At 42.5% G+C, this 24,661-nt stretch overlaps 1 protein-coding gene across 2 annotated transcripts; it reads left to right on the top strand.

Annotated features, from left to right (window-relative positions):
* Positions 1-2,794: 2,794 nt before the first annotated feature.
* Positions 2,795-22,939, top strand: GINM1 (glycosylated integral membrane protein 1). 2 transcript variants are annotated; one of them, XM_056342439.1, is made up of 8 exons: positions 2,795-2,960; positions 11,945-12,004; positions 12,181-12,277; positions 15,094-15,245; positions 17,182-17,338; positions 18,448-18,578; positions 20,053-20,216; positions 22,048-22,939. In XM_056342439.1, exons 1-8 carry the CDS (start codon positions 2,865-2,867, stop codon positions 22,154-22,156), a joined length of 966 nt encoding a protein of 321 aa, XP_056198414.1. In that variant the 5' UTR covers positions 2,795-2,864; the 3' UTR covers positions 22,157-22,939. The 2 variants fall into 2 exon arrangements, with proteins under 2 accessions (XP_056198414.1, XP_056198415.1); XM_056342440.1 differs by lacking the exons at positions 11,945-12,004; positions 12,181-12,277 and having other exon boundaries at positions 2,796-2,960.
* The last annotated feature ends 1,722 nt before the right edge of the window (positions 22,940-24,661 follow it).

The raw sequence follows: 24,661 nt of genomic DNA on the forward strand, positions 1-24,661 counted from the left end.
TCCGCTGTTTGCCCTGAGTACACGGTCACAGCACAACCTGCAGTGCTGTCGGTGGCCCTAGCACCACAGCACAGACCAGCAGGTCTCACCAGCACATCTCCCGGGTGATGCCACGGCGTGCCCTGGGGGCTTGGTGCAGCCCACCCGACCTAAAGGCTCGTTGCCCCCAAAACAGGCTGGGAGCATAAGAGGGCTTTCCCTTTTGGCTCAAATGGATACCCCTAACTTAGGCCAGGCTTTTATCACTCTTTTTAGACATAAAATAAATTGTATCAAAATTCCCTTATTCTTTATACTGGCTTTTGCTTTCTAATAACCCATGCCTATAATGAAGGTTCAAAGAAAAAATGGCTTTTCATGATCATTTTAAGAGTCAGAAACATTACTTCCAATTTAAATGTAAAACCACTGAAATACAGCACTCTTGGCATACTCAGCAGTAGTTAATCTTTACTTTAAAATTACTTTAAAATGTTACATATTTTAACAGTTCCTAACGTCAGGACATGTTCACCGGTAGAGTAGAAGGGCCTGGGAGGCATGCATTTGAGCCAAAAGGGAAAGCCCTCTTATGCTCCCAGCCTGTCCCAGCACTGAGTAGTTATTGAATCACCCAAGGACAGGCCACTTGTGAAACTGATCACAAGTTATTGCAAAGAATTTTACCATTTACATTAAATAAATAAAACTGTTACAGAATCTGTCCTGCTGTGAGACTAATGAAAACGTTGAAATTTGGGGACTACAGAAGTATGTTGAAAGCATTTTGTACATACTTTTTGCAGTTCTAATTAAGTTCCAGGAGAATAAAAAGGAAGGAAGAGGACTGAAGAAAAGGGGGTGCAAAAGATTAGGAGAAAAAGGAAAGAACAGTGGAAACAAAACCAGAAGGAAAGCATTACTTGATAGGCAGTTTACCAGGAAACTTGCAAAAGGAGACAAGTCAACAAGGAACAGACATTCATCTCCTGTTCCATTTCAATGAGATGATGAATTCCTCGAGGTCAGCTGAAAACTCAACCTGAACTTTGCTGAATCTATAAATTCTACAGGTCAGTGATCCTTGCTTCCCTGTATTTTTATATACTCTTATACCATTAATTATTATGCCTTTGGTACATTTTGTGAACATTTTAGTCATGAATCTAATACACAAGACAACACAGTATTGCAGCTTGCTTTTGCTTATCAAGGACTGTCGGGAGGCAAGCCCCACTCTCATTTATGCAGAGTGCAACTCATAGTTAGGAATTTAAGTAATTTACACTTCCTCCCACCAGCACATGCAAATGACTGCAACTGCCAACAAGAGGTGCATTCTTGTAGCTGCCATCATATCCCCAAAGACTCTTACCCTTACGAGATTCAGCAAAACATCTCATTGGGGAGCTGACTGACCACGTAGTCCTCTGCCATGTGAGACTTGCACAGTGAACAGACCCTTCACAGACTTCTTTCAGTTTACAAAACTTAAAAAAAAAATTAAAATCTTAAGGACAGGTCTAAAAGAAACTAGGTAAACTCGGTGATGGTAAAAAGAGGTGGTGGAAATTAAGATGTCAGAGTTGTTATCGCTTCTTTCATTACTGATTTGTGTGATTACAGAGAAGGCAGTTAATCAGCTTTATTTTTTCTAATCTCTAAAATAGTACTAACTACTGATAATAAAGGTGTTTAGGGATGAAATATTTGAGGTTTTCACGTAATGTGTACAAAATACACCTCACAATGTGTAGCTCTCTTAGGCCTCGTTTTCCAACACCTCGTATCTTGTGCAAGATGTTTGTATCAGTATCTCATGAATGCAGTCTGCATGTAGAATACAAAGTTTCTGTGGGTTCTCTGATTTACGTTCACTATCAACCAAGTGGGAGTCATAGAACAATATAAAGTCAGGCTACAGACTGCTTCAACGGGACAGCTGATACATTGCCTGGGCTGTATTAAAACCTCCCTAGAGAAACTATTAACTGTTTGCCACCCCTACCGTTAGAAAATTTCTTGCGAACAGGTAACAGCAATCTTTCGTGTTGTAAATAAAGTACTTTTTTGTCTTTGTATCCACTGAGGACTTCGGAGACCCAGGTTGTTTCCTTTCTCTTTGCCTGAGGCTTCCACGGTTTTTACTGCTGCCGTGAAGTTCTCCGTTTTCTCACCTCTAGGTTGACGACCTCTAGCTCTTCGCATTTACCTGGGGCTTTCTTCCTTTCTGATGACTCCTTCTACTCTCCTCTGCCGTACGCTGCCTGGTTTTGCTTTCCAGAAACCTTCCCTGCCGAGCGGTGCTCAGCACCGCCCGCCGTGCCCCGGCCGCGCCGCCCTTGCGGGCAGCGGCTGCGCCCGACGGCAGCGAGGGGAGGCACGGCGGCCCGACGGGCGCACGGCGGCCATTTCATTAATAGCAGTAATTATTAACATTAGCTATATGGGTAATTCTCTCATTACGCAAAGGCTGTAATCATCTAGTAACGGTCACGGGCATCTGTAGGAGCAGGCAGGTGCCCACGCGTGGCTCTGCAGGGCCGAATTCGGCCTCTCCCGGCGGCGGCGGGGCCGGTGGCGGGAGGGCGCAGGTTCAGCTGTTGTTCTGGCTAAACCTGCCCCTCTCCCAGAAAAAGGGTCATTCCCGAGCCTGCGGGGGACAGCCGGCGGGCGGGCGGCTGCGCGGGGTTGTGCCGGGGCGGGGCGGCGGGGAGGAGGCGGCCCGGCGCAGACCGTCTGGGGCTGCACGGCCCGGCCCGGCCCGGCCCGGCCCGGCCCCCTGCCACCGCCTCCGCCGCTTCCTCCCGGCCCGGCCCCGCCCCGCCCCTGCCGCCGCCGCCGCTTGTTGATGTTTCACTTTGTTTTCGTTCCCGGGTCGCAAGATGGAGGCGGCGCTGGGACGGCGGGAGCTGCTGCCGCTGCTGCTGTCGCTGGCCGCCGCGCTGCTGGGCCCGGCCGCGCCGCTGCAGCTGGGCCAGGTACCGACGGGCTCGGGCCGGGGCGCGCTGGGGCCGGTCCCCGGCTCTGCCGCTGCCGCTGCCCCGCCGAGCGCTGCGCCGGACCCGGCCGGGCTGGGGCGGCGGCGCGGGCGCCTCCTGGCCGCGGGGGCGGCGGGCGGGGACGGGCGAGCGGCACCGGCGGGGCGGCGGGGGAGGGCGGGCGGGCGGGCGAAGCCGCTGGCACCGGTGTGCCGCGCCGTGCCGAGCCGAGCCGCGCCGAGCCGGGCGGCGGGCGGTGTTTTTGCGGCTGTAGCGCTTGGCAGCCGAAGGTGCGTTACCCCCGCTTGCGGCGGTTGACTTGCTGCTCCGGTGCGCGGCGGTCTGACCGTACAGAAACGTTACAGAAGGACAAAATGATGATTATGCGTCAGCCGCAAACTCGGTTACCGTGCACGGAATGTTGCCTCCCTCCCTGTAACGATTCGTTTATAGGATTTGATATGCTGAAATAAATATCTGACAGGTTGAGGGGGGGGGAGAGACCTACTTCTATGCAATGTAGATGTATTTATGTTGTATTTTTTATATGCTTGTCTACGCACATCTTGATGGTTCAGTGCTATAGGAGCGTGCAGGGCATTAGGTCCACGTTTGCTCCTCATGATTTTTGTACTGAAACCAAGAAAAGGGTTTTCATGTGTTGGTGTATTACGGGGCATCGTGCCATCTGTTTTTCTGTTCCAGTACCTGTGTTGTGTTCTGGTAAGATTAGTTTTCAAATAAATTTGGTGGCTTTTTAAAAAGTGGAAGGGATATTTTGGATATTCCCTAGAAGATCTTCTCAGTGGGAATGAAAAGATGTGCCGTGGCACCAGTGAGCTTTGACCTGTGGAATTACAGAAGAGAACTTTGGGGTTCTTTTGTCTGTACTTGAATCATGACTAAATACATCCTCTAATTGTTACAATTGTGAACTCCAAAGTGTGAGACTGCAAAGTGGGAAGAGCCGTGGCGGGTATGTAGTCGCTGGCCTAGCCAATGTGAAGTTGCTGGCATGTGAGTAAATTTATTACAGCTTTTTTTCCTCCAGTGTGTTTGTTGTTTTTTTTTTTTTTAATAAAATGTTTCCAAGAAAGCCTGACAGAGGCCCTGCGCTGGCATATCCTGTGCTGCGGAGCAGGATTCCTGGGCTCACTTCCTGGTTTCTGCTGCTCCTATGAACGTTTGAAGAGAGATCTGCCAAGCGCTGATGTCAAAATGGGGATCTAGATCTTCAGATGCCCATGAAAGTGCATGAGTGCTTGAAGTCAGGCTCACTAAAGTGAGCAGAGAGATCTCGGTCCTCGGGTACTTTGCTCGTCCCTCTCAGAAAGGGAGCGCTAGCTTGAATTTGCTAAAAGACACGTGAAGTGGCGATGGAATATAAACCTGTAATCTTGCTTTACCTTCTACCCAGAAACTGTCACGCTTTCACACCAATACTTCAACTTAATAGCATTAAAGTTGTTTGTCACAGCTGGCAATTGTACAAAATCCGGAGGCACATCTGTGCGTGCTATCTTTGGACCTGAAAGCGCGAGCGAGCATGGCGCAGGGGTGCCAGAGCAGTCCCGTGGAAGCCAGGTTGGGGTCAGAAACAGAATAGGGCTTGACTTGGTGGCAGGAGTGTAATGCTTTACGGGCATAGCTGTGCTGTTGGTGGGGCTGAGTTTGTTCATTTGTGCCATACTGCTTAGGTGGTCTGTTAGCTCAGGTTTTCCTAGTTGGAAGAGTTTACACTTTTTTAGCTTTTTGCTGGTGTAGTGGTGTAAGTACATGCAGAAAAGCTCTTTTTAAGAGTCAAAAAGAGAACGTACATGTCTTTAGTATTTTTTCTTTTTAAATCTCAAACTTGAAAACATGTAAAACCTTGTGTTTCCTCCTGTACTGTTTCTTTTTGTACATACAGGATTATTTTTGATGTAAAAGGAACAATGCATGTTGAGAAAGTTTTGAGTAGGAGAATTGCTGGGTTTTGAGCGTGGATTGGTTTATGGTGGCCTGGTAGGAATGGAAGTGCCTAGGCAGCAGGAATAGGCAGCGTGGAAATGCCACATTGTCACGTTGGCTTCAGAAGCCACAAGCTTACAATGGGGGCAGAATAATTGTGGTCTTACCTCAGAATGGCTTGGGACTACAGAATGCTTGGGAGCAGGCAGCATCGACATGTTCAGTTTGGCTTTGCCTGGACACCACGGCTGTGCCCTCTACAGTTCTGTGAGCAGCATACTACTGATAGCTTCACATTTTGTAATTCTCGTATGTGGTATTAAAGTTTACCTCCAAGTTGATGGACATGATGTTACATCAACCACAATGGAAGGACTGAGGAAAAAACCTGAAACATTGGAATAACATTTTTTAAGGCTGAAGCGCTTTTGTTCAGCTCTGGAATGTGAATGCCTCTGTTGTTGTGCAATACTTGTCATTTCTTAAATCAGCTGTTTTGTAATCTGGACTTTTTTTAAACATTAGCATGTGTGTTTTGATTTTAGAATGATTGATATTAGACAAAGTTGGTTTTTTCTTTAAGAAAAAACAAAGGCAGGGAATGATGCAATAAGATAACTGACCTTCACATTAATGTGTTTTTTCTGGTACAAGGTCAGGAATTAGGTTTTGTGTGTTAGAGTATTTTTTTAATGTGCTGATAGGAACTGGCTAAAAGCACAGTGGGATGAATACTAATGCTATGTTGTTTGCTTACTCTATTTGCATCTTGATAATTTAGGTTTAGCAGTGTTCTTTCTAAATGGCATACTTGCCTACCGGACTTTTCTTTCTTTTAGTTTAGTTGCCTGAAAAACAGTTTTCAGATTATTTGTTGGCTGTAAGAAACCTCTTTGTGGATGGATGATTTCACGACAGAAGAAAGTAATCTTCACTGCATCAACCATTTGAGTATGTATGCAGTGTGTGTAATGTATTTTAAGCAAAGAAGGACTTGTCCTTGCCGATAGTGACATGCTAAAATGTTTCTTTAGTTGCTTTATGACAGTTTCTCGATTAACAGCCTGGCACATGTTCTGAACTTTATGCCTAGAAGATCTGACATCATCTTTCCGTGCATATTTGATTAAATTAAAGCAGTATGATGCAACCATGTCCTGGTGATGTGAGACTAAGTATTCATAATTAGAGTTGATTTAATAGGGAGAAAGCAAACGTGATTAATTCTAGCAACATATGTAGGGCAAAGGAAGGGATAACCAATATTATACTAAGAATCATCGTTGAGCAAGGAAGAACGTAAGTGTGCTTGTTTAGAAAAGCAAAGCAAAAGCATCATGTTAGATTTTTATATTAACAAAGATAGTTCAGCTTCAGTTACTTTCAAAGACTTGATTTCATTATCTTATGCTAAATTATTATCATGGAGTTGAATAGTACCAGACCTCATTGGAGAAGATTTTGTACTAAAATTTCGAAAAATGTGAGGGACTAATTATCATCATGCAAACTTGTCATGTCAAACTTGTACCATGATTATTTCTTAACTCAGTTATGCCTGACTGCAGTTAAGACTAATCCTACAACATAGCTCTGTTTTGAGCCTGATGAAAAAATGACGAGCAGCACAGATCACAGAGCCCTGGATTGCAAATACACAGTTACACTATTTGGAGCCAGTTGTCCATGCGGGTGCCAGGATTCAAATGGCATGAGTTTGGATGGTAGTTTTGTTTGTCTGTTTGAACACTCTTTTTCCCATAATCTATTTTCAAATTTAGAAATAGGTTCTTAGTTTTGTCTATTTCTTATCTGTTTGGCAGCCTTAGCTGGACTTTGTATTTTCCTGTCGCAGACAGGATATCCCAATAGTGTCTGCATAACTGCTGCGAGGGGATTGTCTGTCTTTCAAGTCTCTGTCAAGCTGGCCATCTTGCAAGGCACTATGCCATCTGTTCCTAGTGCTGCCTGCTCTGCTTCCCACAGGCCTTCTGGTGCAGAAAGAGCCTTGTTCGGAGAGCCTCAATAGAGAACAGCTGTGCTTTGAGTGGGCTGGTCGCTAGTGCCTGAATCTAGATCAGGTTTGTGTGACTAATGCAGTTGTGTAGGACTGCACAGTTACTCTGCACTGGGAGAAAGCGTACAGTGCATCCCATCAGGTATCCACTGCCTGTGGAAGTTTTCCCGTGATTCTGTAATCAGATCTGTTTGAAGTTCATGCGCGATTAGACCCAACAGCTTTGTCTTGTGCAGCATCTTTCGTAAAAGGCTATAAGATTAGGTGAAACGTTCTCTGTCAATTTGTGTGGCATCTGTATGGAGAGTCGTTAAGAATTGATGAATATTCCCTTTCAACTTATGCCATATGCTTTATATTCTTTGCTGCCATCTTTTCCCCATATTGCATTTCTGCTGCTACTTGGATTATATTGCCCCACTTGACACTCCTGGGTTCTGTTGCAGCACATGGTGAAAGAGAAAGAATTAGAAAATGATCACTATCTGCTGATCTCTAATGCTTCAAGTTTGCAAAATTCACTAGTTCACTGTCATGTATGTTGCCAGCTCCTGTTGCCCAGCTGTCCTAGAACAGAATTACATGCGTTTGTCGTAGAAGTGCTGTTACCACTGTAAAAATCACTGCTGGAGCACTAAAGCAGTGATGAGAAATGCTCTGAAAACTCAGGAGAGACATCTACATCCTATAACAGCATTAAGAATGATAGGGCCATTTTTAGTGCAGATTGGAGCACATTGTGTGAAGGCATTCCCCTGCAGAGGAAGGGGTGAGGTGCTGTGAATGGTGGAGTGGGTGTCGATGGTAAGCTGAAAGCACAGCCTGATTCCTAGGGACCTGAATTGCTTCTTGGGGCTGTCCTTTGGTTCTGACTCTCAAAACGCAGCTTTCTGAAATATTCCAGTGAATTCAGGACCTTTTAAAATTACAGGACTGTCTGAAATTTATGTGAATTGCCATGATATTGTTATTCTAAGTTATACAAACAAGTTTTACACTCATAGTTCAGGCTTCTCCAGAACTCAGGAGTGCAATATTGTGGATTACTGCAGAGGAACATGTCGTGCTCTCAATGACTTTGTGACTACAGGATTGGCTTAGTATGCTTTTGATACACAAAGTAAGTGATGTGGGGTTATTTACTTTTGTTAGTAGTGCAGTACACAGAAACAAGACATTTCTATAAAACACCACCCCTCCCCAAACAGTGAGTTTTATTATGGTAACATAAAAAAGTATTTTCTCCATTGAAATTAAAGGATGTTTCAGAAGTCTGTGAGACTTCAGCCCTAGGACTGGGAAGATGGGTATTGAAGTTATCACCGGAGCACTTTCTAGCAAGTGTGGCTTGTCAGGCCAGGCATTTCATCATGAAAGCATGGTACAAGAGCTGTTGGATTGCCAGGTCCATTTCCCTCCCTGTATAGCAAGCATAAATAACGTATGGCTCTTGAGCACTTATTTGTGAGCCAATATCAAGGGGATACCAGCTGAGGTTGTGTTGGCAGCTGGGGGAATGCTGTGCCTCCCCCATCCGCTGCTGTGGGTGAAAGCAGGTCAGCTGGGACAGCGCTTTGCTGCTCTCCTGTGAGCTGCTTGTAGTCGTCCCTTCCTCTTTCCCCCAGCCCTCCTGCCCAGCATGCACCTTGTGGTTCTTTCTCTCACATAGATTATGGTATGGAGTGTGTAGGGTCAAGAAGATTGGCCACAGCAGGAACCCATTGAGTTTTGGGTGCGGTGCTGCAGGAAAGAGCAGTGGGAAGTCATGGGAAGACAGCAGCGAGGAGCTAACCTCCGAGGAAGGATTGGGTGAGCTGAGAACATTAGCATAAAATCAGGAAGACTGAGCTGGAGGCCTGTTATTTTCCATGGGAAGGTGTTAAGAAGAGTAACGAATGACCTGTTCATAAATTGCAGCAAAGATGCTTCAGGTTAGACCTTAGGAAAACTTAATGTTCAAGGTAGCCAAGTAGTAGAGTAAATAGTTGAGGAGAGTGTGAGATTTTTGGACATCACTGGAGAGCTTTAAGCAGTCTGTTGGGAATGACATCAGTATAGTTGATTTTGAGTCTGGAAGAATTGGTCTTCCTCTGGTCCTTGGTTTCTGTATCAGTTTAGGAATGTTTGGAGCAAGAACAATTGAAAGCTGATTATTTTTTAGCACCAAAAGTTGAGATCTTATTTGTAATGTTTCTTGGCAAGACTGGCATCAAGTCTGGTGAGACTGCTCAGTGAAGGGGCAAAACAGGAACATATGACTACTCAGGAGAATGGACGTACAGAATATGGGAAGTTATCACTAGAATTTCTTGGATCTGGATGTGAACAGACTGGTCACGGAAATGGCAAAAATATGAGTTCTCCATTGCTTGTGAACACAAAATTGCAAGGGTCATGGTGTAGCTGCTATAGTGGAGTAGTAATTATTAATCATTGCTCTGTTATTAAGTAGCTTTATGAACCTGTTCAGGAGATGCACCGCCATCTCTTGAGATGATGGTGAGGACAGGCTTCTCCTAAGATGCTGCTGCAAGGACAGGCAGGCAGAGCCAACCCAGCAGCCTGTGGCCATCAGAACAAGCAGACTAGCTCCCTCCTCCCGGCTGGGTTCTTGCATCTCTTGTGCTTGTCTGGCTCTTTCTTGTTCAACTGACAAAAGAATAACTTGGCAAAAAAAAAAAAAAGGGAAAGTTTTCCTGCCAGTTTAATGAGGTAAATTGTCTCACTGACTTTGCATAAAGGACAGGGAAAGATGATGTGCTGCAGAGATCTACACTCTTCTTTTAGTGGCAGAGGCAGCAAGCAGTTAAGCTGTCTGACTTGTCTGCATGCTGCGATCTATTACTTGTAACTTTGACAGCATGGAAGTGATCCGCTGAAATATTTTAATTTCTTAAACATGTAATGTGCTCTTCAAGTGCAATTTTTCAGTATGTACTAGAATTCATGTTAGTGCCTGTGGATACTACGTCAACAGAATTGATTGCTGTTTTGGAGAAAATTAATAATAAATATATATATGATTTCTATAGCTCATTTTGTACATTTAATGCTCAATTGTTGAGCATATCTATCTTGCCCCATGCCATTCATTTTCAAATAAAGCATTTAAATTAAAAAAAAATGAATAGAAAGGATTTTCCTTTTTTTTCAGCAATTACAGGCCATCAGTTATTTCCTCCTTCTTGTAATCTCAGTGAGTCACTTTGCAGATGTTGAAAAAGATTGCGGAATACTTTCTGTGTAAAAGGACTCAGATCTCATTTGAGGCTTAAAACCCAACAGATTACTAAGACTGCCTGGAAAATCCTTTCATGCCCTTTGAATTCCCAGAAAACAAAAAAACCTAGGAAGTAATGACAAGGTCTTGGTAATCTGTTAAGCAGTTTGGGGGTGTAAAAGACGTACAGCTCTGAATGCTAGAGCTGTAAGTTCGATGATTTTTTTTTTAATTTTTAATATACAGAATTCTTAAAAGATGTGCAGAAAATAAGTAGTTTGAGGGAACTGCAGGATAACAATAGATTACATCCTATGATTATATTTATTAATCTGGTTTATATTTTCAGTTACAGACTCCCAGTTCTCTAAGCAAGTTGATAATTTTAATTTACTTTTAATAGCTAGGGGTATCAAGAAAGAGATTTCTCTTCGGTCTCAGTGGCCAGAGAGTTTTCTTACTGGTTTGACAAATGCATCTAAAGCGTCAATGACGAATCATTTCCAACCAAAAGATTATCTGTGTTAGGTTTTAAAACATGCTTCCCGTGATGCCAGATTTCTGCTGAATCAGATTTGGATGTTGTTTTCCAGTTTTTGGCCGTTCTGGCTACCTGTGTATACCAATTAACACCTGTTGTTTTGAGGATTTTTTTTTGTTTGTTTGTTTACATTATAGCCAGACTTGAGAAGCTCTCTGTTCGTGAATTGAGACTGTATTATCCTAGGTACTGTATATTTAAAGTCTTTCCTGGCTGAAAATTTAGTGTTTTATAAAAATCCCAAATGAAAAACCTTTTTATGTATCTAAATTTTTATTTTATTTCAAGTTCTGAACAAGTTCAACTTTTTATTGAGACGTGACTTTTCAGCTGTTAGTTTTGAAACCATGACTCAAACACAAAGTTAAAAAAGGTGCTGATGGTATGGAGAGGTTTTCCAGAGGTAAATGAAACATGATTAGAATCATTTAAGGCTTCCCAAAGGCAAACAGGGAGCTTAACATTATTTTTGAAGACGTGGCTCAGGAAGGCAGTGTAGTAATCGTTACTTCTGGCTATGTCCAAGAGAGACTTGGCTTTTCTATGTAGGTTTTGTCAGGGGCAGGACTGGGAGATTTAAGGTCCCATCTGGAAAATAGCCCCTGAAATTACAGGGGGGAAATGAGGGGACAGAATGAGTGAGTCGATAAATCACAGCAATTGGCGTTAGAAAGAAAGAAGCAAATCCCCATTAGCTCTGAGTTTGGAGGTATCCCTGGTGGCATAATTTGGGAATGATAAACCAAAGAAAAGAAACAGGATTGGTGCTGATACTGACAAAACTGAGTGTTCTTTAGCATAGGCTAACACATATTAAATTATACTTCATCTTGAAGACTAAGTGGAGTGCTTAAAAACCATTTGCAGAGATTCTGATTTTTACCTTGTATTGTCTATTATTTTTTAGCCAATATGAGAGACTTCTTTTCCATTATATCAATGTAAAACAAGTTCTCCTGAAAATTTAGCTTGATTATGATCTTTCAAAAAACACTGTACATAAGGGGATGCAGCTGTCATTCTTTCTCATCAGCCCTCTTTATTAAAAAGAGGCGAAAAAACCCAACCCAACCCTTACATGAAACAAGTAAGCATATTCCTCTTTCTTCTGTCTGCTGGATAGAAAGCCTGGGAGCGTGCTCTGGGGACTGTGTGTGGCCGTTCTGTCAGGACAGTGAATGGAAGTTGCCTGTGGCCCGCAGTGACTTATGTGTTTCCTTAGAAACTTAACATCTCTTCTCACTGTTGTTTTCCAGGAAACGATCAGAGTCAATGTTATGATGTTGAAAACCAATGGAGAATTTCACAAAGGACAGGTTTGTCCAGTTTTTCTATGTATTCAGTGAATTAATATGCAGTGAAACGAAGTCTGCATGTGGAAGCAAATACATTGTTTTGTCTGACATCAGTCAGTACCAAGTGTGTTCCTCAGAACAGAATTGTAGCGTAGGGCCAGAAACCACACAACTCACTCTGTTTGTCTTTCTTTCAGGTTGTTTTTAATATCACCTATGTTAATGGACAGGTATATCTAAATGATTTTCCTATGAAAAGCGGGGTTGCCCACATAACATGTCAAACAGTCATATGTGAGTATTCTCTCTCTCTCTCTCTCTCCCTCCTCCCCCTCCACTCCCCTTTGGTTATTTGGCTTCCCTGTTATCCAGTAACCAAAGCTTACAATGACTACATGTTCTCATACTCTGCGAACCTGAGCATTGTAGATGCAAATCATCTCCCAAGGTAGAGTAATTTTGCTACTAAAATGGATGGGAAAAAAATCTTACTACCTTGTTCTCAAGCCACATTCACATGCTTACATGAAAATGGTCTAATCTGAAATCCAGACCCTGCCTATCTTTTCAAAAGAATGTTTTGCACTACAAGCTAGACAATGTAAACAGAAGGATGCAACTCCACCCTGCTAATGGCTTTGTCCCTAGGTTGGTTGGCATGTTTCCAAAAGGAGATTAAATTACAAAAGTATGAATTACTGTTAGGAAGATCTTTTAATTATCTCATTTCTGTGTCTACTGGACAAACGAGTTTCTGCTGTATAAGATATTATAGCACAAATACTGCAGTTTTGCTAGTGTCCTGCAGCGGTTAATGACTTTGAATCATTTGAAACTGCTATTTTTTCCACTGATTCAATGCTATACCTTTTGTGAAAGACCATATAGTACCGTGATTTTTTGAGATACACAGAGCATACTGTATAATTAATTTTAAAAGGGCCATTATGCTCATTTGCTTTAAGGTTCTGTTGTATTCAGAATGATTTCTTGATGGATCAGGTGCAATTGGTCTCTAGCTTGTTTTCTGAGGTCATCCTGTCCTTACAATCAGATATTTACTTAGAGAGTACTCATGCTTTTTCTAAATTGCTTCTCTGAGCCATGACCTTGTTTCTTGAACCCTTCCTTCCCAAACATGATCAATTATTAATTTGACACTATTCCTTTTCTGGAGAGGGAGAGCAGTAATTCATTTCTGTTTTTCTGGGATAGTTGTGGTCCTATTGCTTCTATTTTTAATATCCTAGGGCAGAAAAACACAGCAAAATGTCTTTTGCCTGCAAGGTAATTGACTCCAGAAAAATGCATCTGATTTTATTGACTCATGCTGAGGGATACTGAGCACTCTAGTTCCTATTAATTTCCCAAATCATAGTTGTATAGCTTGCAGTGACAACTATTATGAACATGAATCTGAAACAGTGAGAAAAATACTTACTTGACCTGGGTGCTAGGAGCCTGGAACTCTCTGTCTTAGTGTTTGGGTCTGAGTCCTCAGCACAGTACCTCTCTGTTTATCTGTGAAGTAATGGTTATACTATTTACTTACTAAATCCTTGACAGTAGATTCAGATGTTTGTTAAACGCTAAAGGAATATAGAGATACTTGTTAGCCTTTAACAGAGGGGGGAAATACTCCTGTATGTATGCAAAAACCAAACGAGCTAAATATTCATGCTCTTGAATGTAAGAGTAGAGACCAAGTCTCGTGAATGGTGGTGGTCCGACGCTTCTCGGGGCACGCTTGGCACCTGTAATCCCCACAACTGTCAATTTTGGAAGCATATCTTTCACTCCTGTTGAATGCAGTGGGGATTGAGCGGTCTGACACACGAAAGGTTGGGACCACAGGGAGCTGCAGCTACATGGCATCTTTGAAGCTTTGGTCCTTCAACGTATGCTTGCTGCTGCTAGGTTGGAAAACATTCAGCAACTACGTTATTGCTCTGGCCCACTTCTTTAGGGAACCTTTGTCTCTCTCTCTAACCTCGTTCCTTCTGCCACTTATTTTTGCAATTTAAGATGTGGCTAAATGATGCCAGAGTATTTGTCTATATTTAATATAAACAAAATAGCTGTGTGAGGAAAGGGATCATAGCATAAAAGTAACGAGCCCACTGCGTTGTTCCTGTGTAACTGAAGGGCACCAGTCCAGCCTTCCCACCTTTTAGGCTCAGCTGCAGGTGGCACACAGCCCTGGTGGCTTAGGGATGGGCCAGTTCAGTCCCAGTTCACGTACCTTGCTGTCTGCGTGCCAGAGAGACCTGTCACCTCTGGTCTCCTGCTCCTGCAGCACTTCAGTTCTGGCATGCCCTCACCTGGAGCAGAGGCCAGTAGTTGGGAGGAGGATACTACGTCTATGCAGAAACAGCAAGGGTAGAAAAGCAGTTCTCTGCGCGCTTGTGGAATATTAAGTCATTGAAATAGCTGAAAGCTTTTGGGTAGGGAGGGAGTTTGAGGTGTCACTGGTCACACATGAAAATGGGGCAGGGGTGGGTGGGTAGGAGGGAACCGACTCTCGCCTTGAGTAGTATGTGCAGTGTGTGTGGAAAAAATGTATTTGTTTCTGTATTGAGAGGAAGGGGAATGTTGTGCAAATGAAAATGTTTACACAGGTGGCTGGCTGGGCTGTGGCATTGCTCTTATGAACTCCTTTGGACAACTAAAGTAACAACACAGCAACAGCAAAGCCAAAGACTGCTTAAATGCAAACTTCAAAGGCAGGGACGCGACATTGTTTGAAAGCTGTCTCAGGCTGGGGGTTGTACAGCACTGCTGTTGTCTGCTGTGTTGTCTCATGAGACCTCCTCCAAGCTTGATTTGGTGATATACTAGTAAAAAATCATCACATCTGTTTTACGTGCTGCCCAGATTGCTACTGCTTGTAGCAGTGGTTACTGGAAGTGTTAAGGACATCAGCATAGTACATATTTCAGGCATCTGTGGTTTGATGCTGGGGTCCTTTGTAGCTGTAATGACTTTTCCATTCAGATGCTGCATGTGCGAAGGCATCTATGTCAGAGTTGCAAGTGTTTGCCCCATGGTTGTATACTGCTTTCTGGCTGGGGTGGTTTCTCTTCAAAAACTGTGACAATGTGTCTTAACAGTGGAGAATGGAAATTTGAATAACTTACCAGATCAGCAGCGCCTGGGAACTGTCAGTGTTCGCATCATGGTTCACGAGTGGCCTTTGGCATCCAGTTCTGATTTGCAGCTGATTGTCATTCAGGAAGAAATCACAGAAATTGATGGAAAACAGGTAAAAAAACTTCTCGGTGTTCTGCTTGTTTTTATTTTAGAAGAGGCAAATAGTTACCAAGGATTAAAAGGTTTACATGTGTCTGGCTGGTGGTTAGAGCACGAAGTATATAATCTAATGCTAGCCAGCACAGTACTGAGGGAGATAATACCAACCTAAGTTGCCTGTATAGTAGCAGGGGTGTTTCATGAGGAGACTTCAAGTTTTAATGCTTCTATTTGTATTTTAATAATGAAGTGTTGGATGACTTCCCCTTAAGCTTGTGAGAATATCATTAACTCTGTCACATGCTCTTTCAACACATGCACTTTTGCAACCAAAGTCAGACTCACAGCAATACTTTGTTTACAAAAGAATGTACAAAATAAATAAAAGGGGCATGGGCTTATTCTGAGTCCTGAGGTTTTCCTCACTGTTTATTCCAAACTAACAAAGCGTTTCAAGCATGTAGCATGGGGAACTTGCAGAGGCAAATTCTTATGGTTGGTGGGCTTGTTGTGAAAGCCCTCAAACCCTGAGAACTTAGCCATAGAATATTTTGCATGTAAGATAATTTAATTCATTTGAATAAAAATCTTGATAATGAACATGGATTTTGATGAACAGAAAACTAACTGTATCTGCACAAATACCAGTGAATGTGAGTGCTTACAATTCTCGCTGAGACTGAAACGCGCAGAACTGAGTTCTCAAATCACCTATAACATATAGTTATTTTTCCAGCCAGAGAGGTTCTGGAGAGAAGATACAGCTGCTGAAGCCAGCAGAAGTGTCATATTTTTGTTTCAGTACATCTGCATTTTACATGTGGCCAACCTCTTTTGAAGCTGGCTTATGTTCCACTGCCTTTTTTTTGGTTTTCTTTTAAAGGGGAATTATGTTAATACCATTGATCCTTAATTAATTGCATGCTTAGCGTGTAGGATTTTTCACAGGGACCTGCATCATGTAAAAATTTTATTCTGTTAATGAAAAATGCCACTGAGAGTTTTGAAGCTTTTCCAACGAGGTGTTTATCCCACTGTTAGGAGGCTAATATATCCGGGTTTGATTCAGTTGTTATACAGTAGTGGTGGTGTATTTCACATCTCAAACTGAGACATCACAGTGTATCTCACATTTTCATAGGGACTAGGTAAGAATAACCAGAAAGCTAATGCTGTTTCCTTAATTGTTCCTTTAAGTCAAAAGCTTTCCATCTTTCTCATTAATTATCAGCTGACAGTAGCAATTATCTGTTTCATCACATTGTTCTGCACGTTTGAAGCAAAATGAGTCCACGTTCTGAAAGCATGAGTCAAACTATCATATGCTTCATTCCTCTTTTGTTACTTATATTTCTCTGTAGCAGCTAGAATTATGCTCACAAACACTCTGGATTTCGGTCAGTTCTCGGCCTCGCAATGCAGTTATTGATGTTAGTAGCAGTTATGCCGGATGCGTTATATATAAGCGATACTTGCAGTGATTAAGTGAAATGGCTCCAGTGCATCACTGGAAGAGAAGGAAGAAAACTGTTATGTTGGTTGTTCAAAAAAAGCAACATTACTGCAAAAGCAGAAGTGTCAGTCTTGCCTCAGCAACGTTTTCAAAGTTTGCAAGTGCTCTTTCACTATGTACTTGAGTTTTCCATGCCTTAAAATGCCTCCCTGAAAGAACATCGTAATGAGCTATCTAAGGCATGGTTAAAACCCCACGGAGTGACCCCCATGCTTTTGCAGGGAGAAAGAGAGACCCAGTCTGTTCAGCACATTGTCTAATGTGTTCCATAGTCTATGGAAGCGTGGTGTGTAAAACCTTGTAAATTCATGTTATAACATCCCTGTGTCTACATCTTAATGGCTTGGAGTTTCTGTGCTAAGACTGGTTTTCTCTGCCAGCCTACTTCACTCTTGCTTTAAACTCAGTAATGTCAACAAGTTTGCATCTCTTGTAGGTTCAGCAGGAAGAAGTAACAGAAATAGATATTTTAGTAAAGGACCTGAGAGTACTTAGACATTCAAACTACACTGTCCCTTTGAAAGAGAGCATGCTGTATTCCATCCCAAGGGACAACGACGTGTTATTTACACTTCCCAACCTCTCTGGAAAAGGTATTTCTTTTAGTTGTTACATAATACTTTTTATCTGTAGTTGATGTGCAAAAGAACATCATTATTCCTGTGTCTTACATAATGAAACTGTTTCTTCATTAACAGGGAAGTGTTTTGCTTTATGTGGTTTGTTTTTTGTTCTTTGTGTTTTTTTGTTTGTTTTTTTTTTTTTAAAACCCACACCTAAATTCAACTCTTCTACATTCTAGGTATTTTGTTTGTTTTCAAATCTGTTCTCCTTTGAAGTACTTGGTACTTGTCAATCTGCAGCCCAGACATCTCACAGGAATAAATTTCTCTCCCAGTGCTATGATGGAAGTTTCTCTAAAACTCCCCCTTTTTCCTGAGAATGAAAGAGAAAACTGGAGAGGAAATACCTGTCTGGGGCACTTCCAAACCAGAGAATAGTTTTATGTTATTAAACTTGAATAACTTAAAAGCAAGCGAGGTTATTTGATGCCTTAATCTTATTTCAGTTTTGCTTAATGTAAAACTCTCAAGGATTTCATAGGACATGAATATTTTGACCTAGTTCATCAGTATTAAATCTGGTGAGAGCTGAAATGTACAGCTAAGGGCACAGCTAAAGGCTGTTTAGCTTTGTAATTAATTAACTTTTAAAAAAAAGTAATTAAACACTGCTGCTGCTTCTTACCAAGTTAACTACGCCAGTCAAAAAAAAAAAAAAAAAGTCAGCCTTCTGTGTTCTTGCTGTGAACGTGTGAGAACTGTACCATAAGCATAGAAATGCAGCAGAGAATCATTTAGGTTGGAAAAGACCTTTAAAGTCCAACCATTAACCTGGTACGACAACAGTCCTATTCTCCAGGGCTGATCAGACTAAGTAGGGAAAAGAAAAATTGAACCAATTAACCAAATTTAATCACTGCTTTTCAGCAATGATACAACTCTGCCACCAGTGCTGGATCTACCTTTTAACCGAAATGTCCTCAGCCGAAACCCTGATAATAACTGCAATGACAAAGCCAAGCCCAGCCTAAGCAGGATACACAATTAGGAGACAAAGGAAAAATTGATGTCTTTGTTTTCCTGAATAGTGAGTCAAATAAAAAGCAAGCCCCCCTCTAAGTCTAGCTTTTCTTCTTCAGATATTCAAGATCCGCTGCAAACTACCAGTCAGTACCTCATCCGGCAAGTAGAAACTACAGTAGATGAAGAGACATTACCTGGCAAGTTACCAGAGACACCTCTTAGGGTGGAACCTCCATCTTCTTACAAGGTAGTTTTGTTTGTTTGTTTCAGTTATTAGTATAAAACTTTAAAGACTGGTCTATAAAGGAGAAGCAGCATTTTTTCCCCTCCCTCTGTGGTTTTTTTCCCCATTTCCCCAGAGGTGAAATGCATACAGCTTGGTGACATTTCCAAGAATAAAAACTTGTAGTAACATGCTGCAGATAGAGCTGTGTTACTCAGTATTACAGTTTGAGAGTGTAAACTTTCTTCCCCATACAGAAATGCATACAAATACTATGTTTTCCTCCTTTGTGGATATTTACAGAACAAAACAAATAAACCAACCCAGCATTGTTATGATTCAGATAGCGGGTTTTCCTCCTGTAGACACCAAACACAACATCCATTTAAAGATGGTAAGAACTTACGTAACGTTCCTACACCTTTGTCTTTGGACCTTTATTTTTAATTTGAGAAAAAGCAACATAGTATGCAATAACTCATTTCTGGAAGAGAGAGTTGCCATTCCTACTTAACCTAGTACTGACTTGTAGAGCACTGTTTTGCTGCTTTATATTTTTAAAGACCAGGGCTCTCTGCTGTGTGAGGTATCCAACAGTAACTGATCTCCACGTAAGTCTAAGAAATCCCCACAGCCAACCACTAAGAAGAACAGACTTCTACAGACATACTGTAGGAAACTTTAAAAAAACCCAGAAAACAAAAAAAACCAACCCACCCCCACACAAAATCAATACTGAATTACCCTTAGTGAGAAATTGTGTTTTGGGTTTTTTTAAATCCAGTAGGAATCAAATGGGTTTGTAAATCCTGTAATGCTCCGAGCTTACAGATATGACGGTGAATTGTGATATTTACATTGTATGAAGCTAAGCATGTATAACAATTTCAAATATTGTTTAGCTTTAAATTACACCTGTTTTTTCTGACTCTGCTTGAGTGCTTACCCCTCTGGGAGGTTGGTCTCGCCCACTGTAGGAAACCCAGTAACGGCTTGAGAAGTTTCAGTTCCAGATTAGTTGAGGATGGGCTTGGTGGCCACCTCCGTGGCTGAAAGGAATACTTCATAACCTGCTGTGGAGACAGGATAGCCAAAGTAGTAGGCTGAAAGTTACAGACAGGCTATAGAAGGTGTAAGCCCTCTCCTGGGCTGTCAGTAACCCTTTCCCTGCCATACACTGCTGTGGTATAATAGCTTCTCTATGCCTAGGCCAAATAACTCACCCTTCCCCTGCTCTGTTCAAGTGTCCTTTATTTTCCAAATGGCCTTTCCTTTCAGGGAACTCTGCTAGGATGTGCAGAGAACTAAACCTTCAGCTGCTGCAAACTTCATAGGAGAAAGAGCTCTGAGTCACCAGTCAATTCCATTCTGCTTTTATGCACGTTTAAGCATACATAAATTTCAGTATGTCACCATGTGATGTGATTCACTGGTAGGTACAAAACCTTCACTTGCACTTTTGCAACCTGTCTTCTTGTTTTTACCTGTTTGGTTGTAGGTGATGTGCCAGTGGGTGGAAGACTTGAGAAAAGGGTTGTGCAGATTCTGGTTTCGATCTTTACCTATCTTCTTTAGTTTGATGGAAGTCATTGTAGTTGGAGTCGTTGGAGCTGCTCTTATTCTCAAAGTCTTAAAGGTGATTTTCCCTTCCTATGAAAACAAGTAAGTATATTTTGTTTTCTCTGATGAATGCAAAACATTAAGTAAAATCTCTCAAGAAGGAGCCCTGTTCTGTAGGAAGATGGTGGCAACAATTCAGTGAAAAGGCTGCCGGTAACTTTCCTCTCCAAGTGACCTTTTGACACATAGGCATTTCAGAGGAATGTGGGAAGATCTTTAATTGAAGATGTCTTTAGCTTGGCTGTCATGCTGCCAGATTTTTATCAAGTCTTCTAAGGACTACATTGTGAGGCACCATTAACATAGCCCCGAGAGAGGAGGGTAGAAGCTAGAGCTAAACAACTCTCGACCTTTTCGTACTCCTACTGTGCTGGAGTTGTTACAGTAGCTATGAAAGACCTCAAGTTTGGCTTTGCAAATTGGTACAGGAATTCTCCAAAGAGGAGCTAGCTGTGTTACAAGCCATGGCAATTGGTACTAGCATCGGTGGCAAAAGGTCATAAATAAAGTTGATTGACTGCAGATGGCTTTCGTCACTCGGTGTGTTACCAGCTACAGTAATATTTTTCAGAGAAGCAAGCTCTCAAAACAAGGGCTGGAAAGATGAATTAGTAACTGTGACTAAGAAATCAGTGCTGGAATAGGCAAGTGCGTACATTTTAAAGCCACCCAAGTCAGTTCTGGAAGACCTGACACTGAGAACTGTATCTTCTTTCAGGAGAAGCGCCTGACTGTGTAGCATGCTTCATCCCTCACAAGCACAGCTGATGCCTTCAAATGCAGCTGACTGGCTGCGCTTCTGAATGGCCCTGAGTGCAGTTAATTTATGTATCCACCCAGGAACACGAGTGGCCTTAGTCCTTCTGACAGAGCTAGAAGGACAGAGGGTTGGAGATCAGGAAGGTTGGAAACTGCAGTGACAGAAGAGCCCTTGCTTCCCCCAACGTTTCACAAAGCATGCTGTCAGATCAGAGTGCTTCTTGTAACTTGTTAGAACAGAAAAAAGCAAAGAAACACTTTGTGCCCCTGACAGCAGTAAGTAGCTTAGCACTGCTACATGTAAAACTTTGCACAAAGTAGAACTATGAAAAAAAATTCTAATCCCCGTAAACTGTTCTCAAAGTGTCTGAAGGTCTGTCCACGGCAGAGATCAGTACAGAGCAGAGGAAGCAGCCTGCTGTAATTTCTCTTCCAATTGAAGAGCACAGCTTGTTGGAGTATTTCAAGAAATTGTAAGGATGGTCTGACGCCCTCCCCCTACAAAAAAAACCCCAAATCAAAACACCACCACCCCCCCACCCCACCCCCCGAACAGACCACCACCCCCTGCCCAGAACTACACAGTCATTTTCTTGCTATCTGTATAAACTGGTCCTGTAAAGTCATAAAGGTTTCATTTGTGATTGTAAACCAGTAAGAATGAGTAGAAGGTCTTATTTGGTGAACAATACAGTTGCAGATGCAAGTCAGGGCTTTGTCCCAAGTCTTCAGTGCTGTTCTGCAGTACTGACAAAACCAGAGGCTTTAGCTAGTCTTAGAGAATTAAATGCCAGAGCCTGACAAAGTAGCTCCTGACCGCAGACAGCTTTAGGCTGCTATAAAACTGGGCATATAGAACCTACATTGCTGGTACCTGCTGGTACTTCAGATGTAGAAGCTGGGTGACAAGACTCCTCTGAAACCAGAACCAGTACATTTTGGAACCAGTTTTCCATCAAGTTTTCATTCTAGCTTCATAAAAGAGGTATTGGGAAGGTAATACTTACTTGATTCATTGAATTAAAGTTTGGGAAGTGGAAGAATAAATCTAATTTTTAGAACACTGAATTGTTTTGTATATTGTTCTCTAATGCCAGGCAAACTTACCTTTCAGAGGCATCGTTCTCCTGGATCAAGTCAGCTCTGTACCTGTGATTACCATCAGCTTGCCTTCAGATCTTCCAGACAGGAAAAATAATTTAGACAAGAAAGCATGTACTTAATACTGTGTTTATTTTGGCATTACTGGGTTTTTTTTAAAAACAAATTTTTAGTTGACCTGAAATTTGGCACTTGATCTTAATACCTTGTTTGTTTCCTACTAAGAAAAATAAGTCACTTGATTAATTGGTAACAGGGACACTCAGGCCGAGGCCCGAAGCTAATTTCCCTGTGCCTCTTCATAAACACACAGCCTTTTCAGAAGCTTCAGAATAAAACAGCTTTCCACCCTGAGGGCTACCATCGGTTTTAACTTCTGTGAAGTCACTTTTCCACACCTCGGACAGGAAGCCGGCTGCCTTCGCGCCTGTAGATAAACCAGGTCAGCTGTCCTAAACAGCGAGATGATGAAATTCAGGGTGCCCTGAAGCCTCCAGATAGCATTCTTAGAACAGGATGAAGGAGCATCGCAAACATCAGCTGTGCCTGCAAGCCTAAACAAAGCTGCCCATCCTGGTTTCAGGTCTCCTAGGGTTGAGCGTGCCTTGCGAGGAAAATATCACTACCAAACGTTTGCGCTACTCAATTTGACGTGTTATATATCCAAAACAAAAATTTAAACAGCAGATTTATATTTCAAGCACTTTACATTTTTATGGCCCCTTCCACTCATAAAAATCATTAGCACTTGTAAACAATGTGCTTTTTGTATCGGTGACAGCAGTACTATGTGAAGTCTCAAGAAACAATTCTACAGAAGTACTGGCTTACAATTGCTAAGTAGGCCTGCTCTGCCCATGCTGATTTGTACTGTTAACATTTTTCAAATAAACATGTAAATTGTTTATTAGGCTTTGTTCGTGTGTGCATCTGTATTTAGTTACATAAGCTAGCGGTTTGCCAAATGTGCTAGATAGATACAGCGTATTACTTGGTTTTTAGCTTTTCCTTGTTCTTATTTACAAAAATTGTTCATCAGAAAAATGACTGGGGGGGAAAAAAGAAGACCAAACACTCTTATCAGTTAAGTGTTCAGAATTACCCATGTTCAGCTTAAGCTGTTAGAGTGAGAGAGAAAAGCTGGGATCCGCCCCTGCCCTTAAGGAAAGGTTAAGCTTATGCTAACGATACCCCCACATTATTCAGGTGCTTGTCCTGGCAGCTGGTCTGTGGCAGGAACAGCTCGAGGTGACTCACTGAAGTGACAGCACTGCACTAGTCGAAGGAACATTCCTAACACTGGCTTGTCCTGCAAAAAGCCAAACCAGAGCGCACCCTCCAGTAGCTTGTGGGGCATGTCAGGCCAAGGAACCCTACTTCACCCCCCACCTTTTTGTTTCTTAAAAAAAAAACATTTTTTGTTCTAGCACCGTGTGGCTTTGTGCTTGGCTGTTATTTCCTTAAGCTCAGCGCTGTCAGAGCACAGGATCCCAAGCATTTGCCCGATGCCCGTCTGAGTCAGGCTGACAGAAGTGGGGACATGCCCCAGCTGGTGGGGAGGGGGCTGTGGATGCTGCAGCCACCGGGCTGGAGCCAGGGGCAGGGGCTGGCATGGCCAGAGCCCCAGGCTGTGCCCCGTGGGACCCTGCTATGCAGAGCTGCTGTGACAGTAATGTAAGCATGTAAGGCAGAGCTGATGCTAGGAGCTAGGGAGGTAAGAGTGCGATTTAGTCACAGAAAACATGACAAAGGGTAGTCATCCATGGCTAAACGGGAAATTGCTAAGACGCCCGCAAAGGAATGGTGACTGCACAGACAAGAACAAGTCTTCAGTTGTGGACAAGCTCTTCTTTGTATGTGGAAATTAATGTTCTTTCCCTTTATGAACATAGCCCTGGCCCCTTCATTAACATGGTTGGAATAGAAGCAATATATAAGGCTGAAGTTTAGCTGTTTCTTCAGAAAAAAAAAAATAAAAAAAATAAAAAAAAGAAAGAGTAGGATGGACATGGAACAACAGCTCTTACTGCACACAGTGTGAATTGTGCTGTGGATGGAAACTGGGCAGCTGTTAGCACGTGTTCTTTGCATCCCTACTTATGAAACTGTAAACCAAGCACCTGCACAGCAACAGGGCGATTTAACTGCTCCAAACAGCTGCAACAGGAACGAGTGGCTAAGCCTGAAAAAGTGTCGGTGCTGCTTCACAACTTGGCCAATTTCCATGAGCCAAGTAACCCTCTCCTGTACTGTATTCCACAAAGTTACAAGGCACAAGGAAAGAAATACCACTATCAGGTTAACAACATTAAATTTAAACAATGGTGCAAACCTTGAACACTGTAATTGCCAGACAACACAGCTGTGCGACCGAGCTGGAGCTCAGGTGTCCCTCTGCCTTTTAAACACTGGGAGTCAGCCAGCGCTGGCCCTTCCCTCCATACAAGAATTCCAGCAGCAGAGCTTGGTGTCCTCACGTTCTGCATTCCAAAACAAATGAACCTCTGAGCTATGAATTCAGCATCTACTGCTTCCCACCCACCCCCATTTCCATGTATTACACAGGTGCTCATTTCTAGTAACCAGGGCTGGCTGAGCTGAAGAACTAAACTACTGCTTTTAAAATA

The sequence above is a fragment of the Falco biarmicus genome, chromosome 6, assembly GCF_023638135.1.
Source record: "Falco biarmicus isolate bFalBia1 chromosome 6, bFalBia1.pri, whole genome shotgun sequence".
Classification (NCBI taxonomy): Eukaryota; Metazoa; Chordata; class Aves; order Falconiformes; family Falconidae; genus Falco; species Falco biarmicus.

Bases quoted from the DNA above. Each gene is read 5' to 3' on its own strand.
- GINM1 (XM_056342439.1), top strand. From the start codon at position 2,865: ATGGAGGCGGCGCTGGGACGGCGGGAGCTGCTGCCGCTGCTGCTGTCG. The intron at 2,961-11,944 runs GTACCGACGGGC...GTTGTTTTCCAG, and splicing joins CGCCGCTGCAGCTGGGCCAG to GAAACGATCAGAGTCAATGT. The intron at 17,339-18,447 runs GTATTTCTTTTA...TTTCTTCTTCAG, and splicing joins TCCCAACCTCTCTGGAAAAG to ATATTCAAGATCCGCTGCAA.